The sequence below is a fragment of the Triticum aestivum genome, chromosome 3D, assembly GCF_018294505.1.
Source record: "Triticum aestivum cultivar Chinese Spring chromosome 3D, IWGSC CS RefSeq v2.1, whole genome shotgun sequence".
Classification (NCBI taxonomy): domain Eukaryota; kingdom Viridiplantae; phylum Streptophyta; class Magnoliopsida; order Poales; family Poaceae; genus Triticum; species Triticum aestivum.
In genome coordinates, this window is record NC_057802.1 from 547,600,664 (window position 1) to 547,614,002 (window position 13,339).

The window sequence follows — 13,339 nt, forward strand, 5'->3', positions numbered from 1 at the left end:
GGCAAAGTAAGCGGTACCCCAGGCGTGCTAAGAGCGGTGGGCCTATGTACACTCGAAACTTTGGATACGAGACACTAGCCAGGCTGAAAACGACGTCTAAGAGGGTGCTTGGATACGTTTTAGTCTCATGACTAAAAGTAATGGGACTAAAACTTGCTAGCATTATCCATGCTTGGATCCAAATACTAAAGAGACTAAAATCAAGTTAATGAGCATTTATTATCCTCCAAACCCTTCAATCCAGAACTCGCCTGTGTTAAAGGAGAGGAGTTAAATGAGGAGAGAGAGGCCTAATCCACATTTCAGTAGGGGTACCCCTGACTAAAAAAATTTAGTCTCAAGACTAGTTTTAGCCCCTCTTTAGTCAGGGGTGCTTGGAACTTTAGCCTTTTAAAAAGACTATTTTTAGTCAGACTAAAATAAGTCCCTTGAATCCAAGCACCCTCTAACTTAATCCTCATGGTTGCGTTTCATATTTGCAGAGAAGGCCCACATACAAAAACGTACTAGAAGCCTGCAATGTGTGCTCTAGCACCTTGCAATTTGCAAACATGAGATTATAGGACATGATATACACATAATTACCACTACCACTCTACCAGCATACATTATTTCCATGCAAAAATTATAAGAAGAAAGATGACTAAAATATATATGGAACAACAATTAAGCAACTACTTGTACATAACAGTATACTACTATGCTTTGTACGTACTACTAGCTATGAACCGTAGCATCCCAAAAACCAGGAGAGCGTCCTGGCGCCCACGTTAGCAGGCGGCACCTTCTCCAGCCCAGTGATCATGTACGGCTGCTTCTTTCTCTTCTTCTTCTTGGTGTGGATTACCGTGCCCCTAACCGTCACCTCCTTCTTCCCGAAATCCACCATGTAATCCAGCAGCCCTGCTAGACGAGATCAATACACACCGATAACACATCAGCACAATATCGCAGCGAACATCAGTGATTAAAATGAGATGTCAGTTGGATCCTTACCGTTCATCTTGGTGACGACCTTGGTGACCCGCTGTCGGCAGTGGGAGCAGCCCATGTTGGCGCTCATCACCACCACCTGCACCTGCACCCGTTGCAGATGTATTCAGAATCCCATTAAACTTCCGCCATCAACATGCGCACTGGCTAATTAAGCATCATCAACGCAACACCCAATATGTTTGCATCGCTTCTACGCAATTAAGCAAAGGGACCGGCAACCAGCTAGTAGTATATGTCAACACACTGTGCAGCTAAGCCACTAATCGATGTACGTGCGTACTAGCTGAATTTTTTAAGTCTTGGTTAGGCCTTGACTTGATTATTAGCTATACGGACGGTGGTTAATGGTGGATGGTTAGCTATAGTAGTACTTGAGTGGTGGTAGCGGCAACCCAGCAACCTGGCCCGCTCTATAGTTAAAGAATATTAGAGCTACGTGCTAATTGCAACCCATGTATGCGTCGCTCTCACCCAACCATTCTATCTTGACCACTTGCCACTAGACAAATTCCGTCCCTCGTTCTGGTCACCACATGACCTGCACTGCTGCAAGTACTAGCCAGGAGCAGTTGTTCGTTCCCATGGCATGGTCTGATAAGTTATTTTAAGCTGCTGCTGCTGCTGCTTGTTGTATACTCATCACGTGCGGCCCTTGTGATACGCATGATATCTCTATGGATCAAGGCCAATACTACGTGAGGACAATTTTCGTGTTTTGACCCTTTTTCGTAAGTTGATCCAGATCTAACCCTAGTTTACAAAAATTTCAAGATCTGATCCTTTTCCTACTGCCAGTGTCCTTGGCGGTAGGGTATAACAGCAGGGTATAACAGCCTACCGTCAAGGTCTCTGGCGGTAGGGTTGCATGCCCTACCGTAATTTTTTTCTAAGTATCAGACACAGTGTGTATTCGCACCTACAGCCAGACACCTTGGTGATAGGGTTATATAGGCTACCACCACCGTGTTTGGCGGTAGGGGTCCATGCTGCTGATGTTGATAAGTTTCCTACCGCCAGAGATCTTGACGGTAGGTTGTTATACCCTACCGCCAAGGACCCTGGCGGTAGGAAAAGGGTCAGATCCCGAAATTTTTGCAAACTAGGATTGAATCTGAAACAACTATCAAGGGTCAAAACACGAAAATTGTCCACTACGTGCACGGAGGGCAAAGGCATGTGGCCGAGTGGTGCCTCTCGTACCTTAATGTCGGGTGCCAGCCGTAATAATTACTCCGTAAAACGCTAAGATGACACCAACATCTTAACGGTTTCAAAAAATTTCACCAGAAGAGCATCTTAAACTAGCTAGACGCTTGCTGGCTAGAGACATAGAGAACATATGGATGGATGGATGTCTACATCCATGACTACATGTATATGTATGTCTTTATTATACATGCAGCATACGTACGTATATACGCCGTCCCCATTCACATTGCCATCCAACCTAATGAAGACCTCTTAACAATATTATACTGTAGACAGGGATCGTTTTATTCAGTATTTCACCTAAGGAGCACTTCGCCCACATGTCAAGCATTTGTATTCTACTTAAAATATTGTTTCTTCTCCTGTATGTGCAGAGATGTTGGGTCAAAACTGCACACCCTGGCTGCCCAGCTGACGGTGAAATGTTTTTGTTTGACTGACCGGATCAACCAAACTGTGGGGACGGCAATGTTTCAGATCTGACAACGAGTTAAAATTTGCATGGCGACGTAAGCAACGCGTGCGCACGCGTGTATATAAAAGCACGTTCAAAGATGCTTAGCATGTTTGTGACAGGAATGGACGAATGAACAGATGCTTATATACATCTAATAAGTCCGCATACAGAAATATATTCGTATTTTTCAGGTCAAAGGAGGGCTCGTTCTGCATAGCATGTGCCGTATTTGACCAGATGAATACGGAGCAGGGAAGGGATCTACGGAAGATAACCCAGAGGCAGGGGGGTGTTGTGAGCCAGAGGGGCAGGCATTTGTTTGACCGGTAGCACTTTGCATTAATGGGAAGGAATCCATTTGCTGATCGAGGCTGCTACAGTGATGTGACCGTGACTTGTTCCCGGTTAACGGCTCTCTAATGGACGCACGTGATGTTAGGTCAAGATCCAAGAAAGACACAACAAAAATCCAGTCTTACTCTCGCTTTGGAATCACACCTTACCTAATGGGCGCAGCAAGCAGGCACACATGGCGTCCACGGCCACCGGTTTTCCTATGGCAATTTCAGCTTCGCCTCCGCGATTCCAAGAGCTAGAGGGTCACTCTAATGGAGGCACGACCGACACCTTGATTGCTCATTGCAGTGCTGCTGCTAACTGCTACAGTTGCTTGACGCACGCGTAGCGACGTGTCCGTATGAGACCGTCAGACTCTCACTGCAGCTCCGTGCGGATGCAAGTGGCTGTTCATTTGTCCCTTTCTGAGTTGGAGGAACAAGGTGAGATCATTCTGATCTCAGCACTTGTGCTTCTGGTTTCTAGCGAGGGCGTGCGGTGTTAAACAAAACAAAATAAAATGTGGAATTGATGGGTCGATTGATGCAGTGCCTCCTCTCTCTTTCTACCTTTATGATTGTAGTATAAAAAGCTTAGCGGCAAAAGGTGATTGGAAATGAGAGGGGGACCGTGAGTATCCAAGGAGTAGATAAACAGTCACTCGCTCACACACTTCAATGGGGCTGCAGACACGGGACGGGAACACGCAATATGGGAGGACTGAATGCAGGACACAGGTACTATATAGAATAGTGGGCATCCAAGGAGGGCTAGGCTAGCTAGTGCATAACTGCATATTGACAAATGGGAGTGGAACCAAGAGCTTGATTCCAATGCGCATGCCACTCACAACGACTCCATTTCCTCATGGGGAAGAGCAGCGGGATCAGCAAAAGTGAATCGAGGAAACTACTAGCGATCTGTGTGACACGGTTGACATCCTCCTCACCCAAAAAATAAATGTATAACAGAGAAGTTGAAGGAAATATGAGCAGACCATGAATATGATCGGGGCTGGGATTGCAGAGCTAGAAGAGCCATTAGAGACTTCATATCGTGATCAAGCTTGAAAGAGGGAGGGAGGGGGGGGGGGGGGGGGTGGAGATCATACCGAAGGGAGGGAGAGGTCCTCCACGAGCCTCAGAGCCTGGTGCTGCTTGACCGCCGTGGTGCCGCCGCCGCTCATGGTCGACGTTGCATCTGATCCGCCCATGCTCATGCTCCTGCTCCTCCTCCTGCTTCCACTCCCTGTATCATCATCTTCCCCTGCACGCTCCATGCTGCCTCTTCGCACCCCTCTGGGTGGGTGGGAGCTTCCTCTCCCTCACTCTTCAACAAGACTTTCTTTCTCGTAGCTATGCCTTGTCGTCTGAAGGAGAGTAGAAAAGCATCCTCCTCTTTTATACTAGTCGGTCCTGGGGAAGAGAACAGAGAGGAAGAGCAACAACCAACAACTTAGGGCCGGAGACCGCTCACAGGAAGTGCAAGTATAATTTTAAAATCCTACCTGGATAAAATTAGGCGGGGAATGGAAGGTGAACACCAGCAATCACAAAAGTGACACCATCAGATGTATTCTACTTGTCTGATGGAGAATCATTTGCAAAGACAGTCAGTCCCATTGGATGACTGGGATATAATGACAGTTTGGTGGTGGGATCTCCAATTCTGTGCAGGTGGCCCCACTTTCCACTTCGTATTGGATTCCTTCTGCACTTTTCACCATTTGTCAACTATATATATGTAGAAACAAACAAGCCACCATGGCAGAGAGGTTACTTGCAGTGCTCTCCAATCCAGAGGCCCAAGAGCAAGCAAGGCCGGTAAAATAGTCACCATTTTTTTCCGGTAAAGAGTAAAATGGTCAAAATGAAAGGTGAAATATAATGGTGACAGTACAACAACACAATATGCAGTAAAGAGCCGTCCATACATTAGATATAGAGGGTTCTTTATATTCCCATTAGAATCTTGTATTTGTACAATCATACACGGCAGAGAACTCACTCGTTGGCACCTTGCAGCGTGAAGATTAACAATGCAATCCGCAGGGTGGGTATTGCAGATCAGAAGGGGTCGGTCAAAAGAAACAAAATGTTTTCAGTAGTATATAAAAGATATAGAATCAATGTGCTCTTTAGGTATACTACACACCCTAGGTATCTCAAATGTCGTTTAGCATGAACTGGTTAATCAACCACATCCTTAAACTTGCATAGGAAAAAGGTTCTGAATAAGAAAGATCAAACTACATGAATGTTTAATGAGTGGGCAGAGAGGAGCTGTCGTTCCCTCAAACCACAGAACAAGAGCAAGAAAAAGAACAAGATAATCCCTCGGTCAAAAGAAACAAAATGTTTCATCATCAGTAATATAAAAGAAAGAACTCTTTAGGTATACTGCCCCCTATGGTATCTCCAATGTCGTTTACTATGGACTGAATATGCTATCACATCCTTAAACTTGCACATGAAAAAGGAACTGCATAAGAGATCAAACCACGAGTTTTTCAAATGAGTAGGCAAAGAGGAACTATCATCCTCTCAAACTCCAGAACTAGAGCAAGAGACAAACAAGATCATCACTCGCATGCATTCAATGCCCACCCACAACGAAAGAGTAGTATTAGTATTGCTTGAATGGACAAATAAGTCCTCTTAATTAGGTTGTTGTGCTATACGGCAAAATACAGCTTTGAGAGACGATCTCAACTATACAGCTTGAAATTCGAACAAACAGAGCTACCTCAACTCATTCTTGGTAGCTTATAGCATCTGAGTGTTGACATATAGTACAAAGGAACATTCATAATGATAAAAGGGTGCCAAAAAAGAAAAGACTAACTGATAGATTTGAAAACCGATAAGTCTTAAAATGTACTACCTCCGTCCGGAATTACTTGACGCTCAAACGGATGTATCTAGACGGATGGAGTATAAAACAAGTCAAAGTGCACAGGGGAAGTTCAGAAATGCGCAAGAGTACTTCACGTAAAAACCAAGGGGTGTTTCTAACATTCTTCGTCTCACCTACTTCCCCTTCCTGAGCACGCTAGTGACCAAGATTGCACTTTCAAGTTTCAACATCAGTTAGGACAACAATAATTTCCACTTTGAGCCTTACCACACAATGTGTAGCTTTCCCAAGTGACATTTTCGCCATATTTTCAGGATGTGATATTGACATGATGGTAGATGAAGCAACTGACCTGTAAACTCGGTTGTTATTACAAGTGTGCAACAGAATGCTTCACGCCTCTCACTGCATCATGAATCCACACATCTTTGTCATTCTTAAGTGCTTTTTAAGCTAGCTGGAAACTAGGAAACTTTCAGAGTTGCATGTGCGATACAAACACTTAAAAACAGTTGAATCTGAGCACATGAATAACCAGAACACCATGAATTCGTCTATTGCATGTGCGATACAAACACTTAAAAACAGTTGAATCTGAGCACATGAAAATAACCAGAACACCATGAACTCGTCTACCTCTGTCATTCTTAACTATTTCTCAAGCAAGTTGCAAGGCAGGAAACTTCCTGCTTGTGTCTAAGAATACTTGGAACTAGCTGTATTTTAAGCACAAGAAAAACACATAGATCATGACTGGCCAAAACTTATTCCGATACTACCAGGTTAAAAATCAGTGGGTGTATTTGGACGTATTGGAAACTAGTTGCGTACTTCCAATGGCAACAATGCAGTGAACGCCATAAAGTCTTGTTGACAAAAGGACATTTAGATCACCATGGTATCTAATTTAAGCACGTGTGTTCCACGAAAGGACCACAAAATACAGTGCTTATCCTAGCCTATCATTTCCTTTGAATGGGACAAGGTACTAGGCTGAAACCGAGCAAAAGAAAACAAGCACACTGGAATTGGGTAAAATCCCAGTGTTTACGGTTTAGTTATTCAGTTAGATGCCAATGGTTGTACTGCAAAGGTAAATATCACATTAATGATATAAGCATGGACAGAAATTGCTTGAAGTAAAGATAATCATCACGTACCAAACCAGGCTTACAAGTAGTGCAAATGGCAGCAGCAAGAAAGCAATATTTGGCTCATCCCAAAGGTCAGCTGAATTTGATTGGTACTAGTATGATAATCGAGCAAAGCAAATCCTATATGATGATGTTTAGACTGCTTAAGCAGCTGCGTAAGGGGGGCATCACAAGACGTCATTCAATTGTCTATAGTTTTGCAAATCTCACTTCTTGATACGGAGACTTGCCATATTATAATCATGATAGAAGCACTAGTAGAGATATTCTAGATGACCTCATATATAGAGAGCATTCCCTCTATTGGTTTGATTGTAACTTTGATTTCTTAGGCACCAACGCAACATCAGCAGATCTCACAAACATCAGATCAGCTTCCAACCATTCATCTACCTTTACGTTCCATCGCAGTAAAAAATTAATTAGTAGTGTAACCGATGGGGTTCCCCATTCGAAGAACTCTAAACAAGAAGCAACCAGAAGAACAGCAGGATCAGAGAAAAGATATCCCCAACTAGGAACCTGTTAGTAGCATCTATCAGTAGCAGTAAAAATGGAAAAGGACAGTTAAATGGCACAACAAAGCAAAGTTTTACAGAGGCTGTGTAGCTTAAAACATAACAAAAAATCAACTCTAGTTAAGATGCCATTTCATTTGTTGTTTCTAGGGTGGTCCAAGTTACAGTATATCAAAGAATGTTTCATGTTGCATATTTTGTGTTTGTTATAAAAAAAACTGAGTTCCATGTTTTACCGCGTCAGTCCTTGTCTGCCGTTGGTAAAACAGTGGGGAGAAGATAGACCCATAGCAAAAGGATGTTACAATAAAGGAAAAGGTGAACAAACAACCCCCTTGACAGATAAAATATTGAGTTAAGAAAACCAGAGGCAATCGATCAGTTAAAAATGAACCAGCAGGAAAGGATTGATTCATTAGAATTGGCTAAGCATCTGCTGCTGTGTTTCCAACTGTCCATGCATGGCCCTAAGAACCATATTATTCAGAACATAATAGTACTATTGACAACGATATCCTGGACAACCGCATACATAGAGAACATTACTAGACCCCTTTATTGGTTGGTGATTGTAACTTTGCTTTCTTAGGCACCGACTCAGACATCAGCAGATCTCACATACAGACATCGTTGTCCATCCATTCATTTACGTTAACGTTCCGCCGCAGTAAAAAAATAATTAGGACTGCAACCACAAGACAGCAGATCAGAGCGGAGATATCCCCAACTCGAAACCGGCTAGTAGCATCTAGTAGCAAGCAGTGCAGTGAACGTGATAAAGTCTTGTTGACAAAAGGATATTTAGATCACTAGATCACCATAGTATCTAATTTGATGGCGTACCTTGCACAAAAGGACCACAAAATACAGTACTTATTCTAGCCTATCTTTTCCTTTGAATGGACCAAAGTACAAGGCTGAAATTGAGCAAAAGAAAACAAGCAACCTGGAATTCGATAAAAATTACAGTGTTTAAGGGTAAGCGTTTCAGTTAGAAGCCAATGGGTGTACTTGAATGTTAAATATTTCCGTAGTGCTATAAGCATGGACATAAATTGCTTAAAGAGAAGACATTCATCAAGTACCAAAAAAGGCTTACAATTGATGCAAATGGCAGCAGCAAGAAAGCAAAATTTGGCCCATCCAAAAGATCGACTGTATTTGGTCAGCTGTATTTGATTAGTACTATTACAATAATCGAACAAAGCAAATCCTATATCCCGATGTTTAAACTGCTTAAGCAATTGGGTAAGGGTGGCATCACAAGACGTCGTTCACTTGCCTGTAGTTTTGCAAATCTAATTTTTTGATAGAGACTTGCCATATTATAATCATGATAGAAGCATTGGTAAAGGCATTCTGGACGACCTAATACAGAAAACATTCCCAGGCCTCTTTATTGGTTTGTGATTGTAACTTATCTTAGGCACCAACGCAACATCAGCAGATCTCACAAACATCACATCAGCTTCCAACCATTCATCTACCTTTTATGTTCCATCGCGATAAACAATTAATTAGCAGTGTAATTGATGGGATTCCCCGTCCAAAGAGCTCTCAACAAGACGCAACCAGAAGAACAGCAGGGTCCAGGAGAAGATATACCCAACCAGGAACCTGTTAGTAGCATCTAGATGAATATTAGTAGTGGAAATGTAAACATAACAAATGTTCAACTCTAGTTTTACAGGACAGGGCCAAAGTTTTACAGAAGCTATGTAGCTTAAAACATAACAAAAGTTCAACTCTAGTTCAAGAATTTTGGCACAACAGCTATAGTAAAGATACCATCTTAACTGATCTCAGGGTAGTCTAAGTTACAGTATATCAAAGAATGTTTCCTGTTGCATGTTCTGTGTTTTATAAAAAAACCGAGTTCCATGTTTTACTCTGTCGGTCCTTGTCTGCGGTTGGTAAAACAGAGGGGAAAAGATAGACCCATAGCAAACAGATGGTATAACGAAGGAAAGGGTGAACAAACAACTCCCTTGACAGATAAACAATCAAGATAAGAACGTAAATACAGGCACAGATCAGTCAAAAATGAACCAACAACAAAGGGTTACATTACAACTGGGTAAACTTCTGCTACTATGTTTCGAACTATCAATGTGTGGCCCTAAGAACCGTATCATTAAAATTTTACCATAATAGAACTATTGACAACAATATTCTGGACGCCTTCAGTCTCATACTAGTACATAGAGAACATTACCAGGCCCCTTTATTGGTTGGTGACTGCAACCTTGCTTTCTTAGGCACCAACCCGACATCAGCAGATCTCACACACATAAACAGGATTCCCCATCCACAGAATTATCAAGAAGAAGCAACCAGAAGAATAGCAGGGTCAGAGCGAAGATATCCCCAACTGGGAACCTGCTAGTACCATCTACTAGAAAACAGTAATAGTGAACACGGCAACATACAGTTGATGGCATGACAAGGGCAAAATAATGCTGCAGTGTGCAGATACAGAAGCTGAGTAGCTTACAAACATAGCAAGAATTCCAATTCGGTTCAAGAAATTTGGTGGCAACAGCTATACTAAGACAACACTTCAATTGTTGCTAGGGTAGTCAAAGTTTCGGTTTATCAAAGAATGTTTGCTGTTGCATATTTTAATTAATGCTACGGAATCTTACTTCCATGTTTTAATGTGCCAGTGCTGGTCTGCTATTGGTAAAATAGAGGACATAAGATATAACCATTGCAAAAAGATGGTACCATGAAGGAAAAGGTGAACAAACAACTCCCTTGACGGATAAAACAATCAAGACAATAGACAAGAGCATAGACAGAGGCAATAAATCTATTCAAAATGAACCAAAAGAAAAGGGTTGGGTAAACTTCAGCTGCTATGTTTGGACTGTCAATGTATGCTCCTAAGAGGTAGGGCACTTGGTTCCAGGTGCCATGACCCTTGTGGTATATCACGCTCTCTGATTTCAATGACAACAAAAGCAGGAACTCGATGGGAAAAGCTGAGCATTTCAGACTTCGAAATCCACCTTGTCAAATGGAAACCTTCCAGTAATGCTCTCTGGAAAAATGATAAACAGCCTTTTACGCGAGTCAAGCTGCACACATTAACTCCATTCTCATCAGTGTAATCTGAGAGGATCTCAACCATGCGAGGTTCACATTTGTCAATATCAGTGCTATTTAAGGTAATCTTCCAATTTTTGTACATTGCCCATATTTCCCCTTTCTTCGGGAAGATTCGATAGAAAGACTTCTTTGAACTCCAGTCACACTGTACAGGATGAGAGAAAGCTGATATGTCCTTGTAAGTAGTTCCAGTACCAGCTCGAAATACCCCACAAGCAACCGGTAAGCCATCTTCGACCCACCGTATTTCTTCGTTAAGCATTGGATGTGGTTCCAACTTCAACACAAAAATTGTAGCATCTGAAACCACATGGATTATTCTGACATAAGACCTAGGCATCCGATCCCGAGCATCGTACACAGCCCAGATCTGCCCCTCCATAAAATCTTCAGGTGACAACTTGTTATTGTAGTTCATCACTCCTTGCTGGGAAATACCTGAACCTAAATTGCTAGTTGAAGCACTGGAGAATTGCGCCATAGCAGCTTCATGAAAGCCATTTGTATCACTATCCAAACCTGAAAGTGGGGACAGAGGAGTCACACTTGCCAATGTATTTTGATGCCGCAGATTTTCTGGTACAATAGAATGTTCAAGCTCCAGGACTGTTCCAGCCTCATGAGTAAACCTAAATAAAGGGATCCTGTGAGAAAACATGAGCAGATTGTCACTGCAGACTTGTAATACCTGCTCCCTCCCACTCCTCATGTACCTCTGGAAAACGCTTCTAAATCCACCAACCTTTACCAAGGGCGCAACTGTACAACCTGATTCTTCTGAATAACTGGTAAGAATTTCTACAACAGAAAAGGCACTCTTCTTCCGCATTTCAGGATTATTGCACCACCCAATGTCCCAGTCACTGTAGATGGCCCATACTTCTCCTTGCCGGGGAAATACTTCAAGTTGCTGATTTAGAGTATCACGAGATATTTCGTGGGAGAACATACATATAGAAGATAGCGATATTTGCCGATCTTCCGCAATGAAGGTTCCACAGACGAATGGCAAGCTTGCACTTAACCAGTTCTTCTCTTCATGAGATTGCGGGCATGGTTTGAACCATGATACATATAACTGCATCTTATCTGTCAAAACTTTATTTATCCTTGCATATCTGCGAGGAAACTTCTCCCAGTCATACCCTGCCCAGATCTGCCCAGTAGCAAATTGCTGTATCAACCTGTCCTCCTCAAAGTTATGATAGTCATACTGTTGACTAGAGCAGGGGTCATCTTGCATGGCATCTGAGAGATCAGCAAAGCAGCCGTCGGGATCTTCCTCCGACGAGGACACAGAATACACGTCCTTCTCCCATACACTCTTAAGCTTCTTGTCTGCATGGTTTTCCTCATGCAACTCGAACTCGCCATCATCACCTTGAAAGCAATGGTCGGTCCTCTTGGTTTTGGAAGAACTAGCCACGTTTGAACAATTTCCTGCATCCAAAAATTGTTGGTCAATCTGCCGAACATGCTTCGTGTCCAAGCTTTTTGCTCTATCCATGTCAGGATTTGTGCCGAGAGGAGTTGCTGATCCATCGACATGCATCCGTTCGGTCAGCGAAATGGGGTCACGCCGCAAGTCAGCGTGAGCACTGCTGAACGCACCTGCTGCCATCTGCTTGACCAAACCCCCCGCCGTGTTGCTCGAGTCGAAGCTGGCCCTCTTGGCCGGGTCGGACAGCACCTTGTAGGCTTCGTCGACGAGGCGGAGCGCCAGGTCGGCGCCGGGGAGGGCGTCCCGGACGGGCTCCAGCTGAGCCAGGAGGGCCCTGTGCCGCGCCTCGATGGCGGCGGCGCCGTCCCCGGGCAGGACCTGGAGGGCCCGGTACCAGTGCGGCGGGCGGCCGGCGGGGGCGGCGCAGAGGACCTCGAGCACGGCGAGCATCTCGACGGCGCCGTCGAGGCCGGGGTTGGTCTGCAGCGTCTCCAGCAGCAGCGTCCTGGCGCCGGTGTAGTCGCCGGCCCGCATCCTCGCCGCGATTGCCTCCCGCGCCGCCTCGCCGTCCCCGTCCTCCATCCTGCAGCCAGAAATCCTCGTCAGAGCCGAATTCGATCCCGCATTCGATCTCACCCGGACTAGGGCCGGGACCTCACCTGCCGCGCCCACTGGCCGGGACGGGGGACGAATTCGAATCGAGGGATACCTGAACCCTAGTGCGGCGGCGATTTCCGCGGCGATTTGGCGTTTGACTCTTCGGCGCTGCGACGGCGAGCGCAGCGACTTGCTCCCGCTCGAGCTCTACAACTTCACTCTGTGGCCTACGGTGTGGCGGCGACCCCACCTCTCCCCTCGTGGGCCAGGCCTCCCCAGAGGGTGAAGCGAATGGGCTGGCAGGTCAATGGCCAGTTCGGAATGCTTGTACAGACTCTGGGCCGAATAGGCAGAAACAAGAATGGTCCAGAGGGAAAGGAGGTCCAGTCGCTCGAAGATGCAAAGCACGCACGCACAAAAAGCGGGAGCAAGGTTCTATCTTAAAGAATGTAACCTAGGATAAATGATGAGCTAAAGGAGAGAGAAATCATAAGAAAATGCCTGTTTTCTCTTAATAGAGGACAAGGGATGATTTTTTAGCACAATATGTCTCATCACGTTTTTAGTAATGGCTAGTTGTTGAAAATAAGGCTAAAATATGACCCATTGTTGACATGTTTTCTTGTCATCTCCAAATTACATACAAAACTTAAGACTATTTTAT

The 13,339-nt window shown here is 44.2% G+C and overlaps 1 protein-coding gene across 2 annotated transcripts; it reads right to left on the reverse strand.

The window, feature by feature from the left end:
- Positions 1-542: 542 nt before the first annotated feature.
- On the reverse strand, positions 543-12,939 carry LOC123080387 (uncharacterized). Of its 2 annotated transcripts, none has more exons than XM_044503294.1 (5): positions 12,788-12,939; positions 4,506-12,661; positions 4,110-4,413; positions 997-1,078; positions 543-906 (listed from the first exon to the last, which is right to left on the reverse strand). In XM_044503294.1, the coding sequence occupies exon 2, from the start codon at positions 12,658-12,660 to the stop codon at positions 10,399-10,401; it is 2,262 nt and encodes a 753-aa protein (XP_044359229.1). In that variant the 5' UTR covers position 12,661; positions 12,788-12,939; the 3' UTR covers positions 543-906; positions 997-1,078; positions 4,110-4,413; positions 4,506-10,398. The 2 variants fall into 2 exon arrangements, with proteins under 2 accessions (XP_044359229.1, XP_044359228.1); XM_044503293.1 differs by having other exon boundaries at positions 12,738-12,894.
- Between the last annotated feature and the right edge of the window lie 400 nt (positions 12,940-13,339).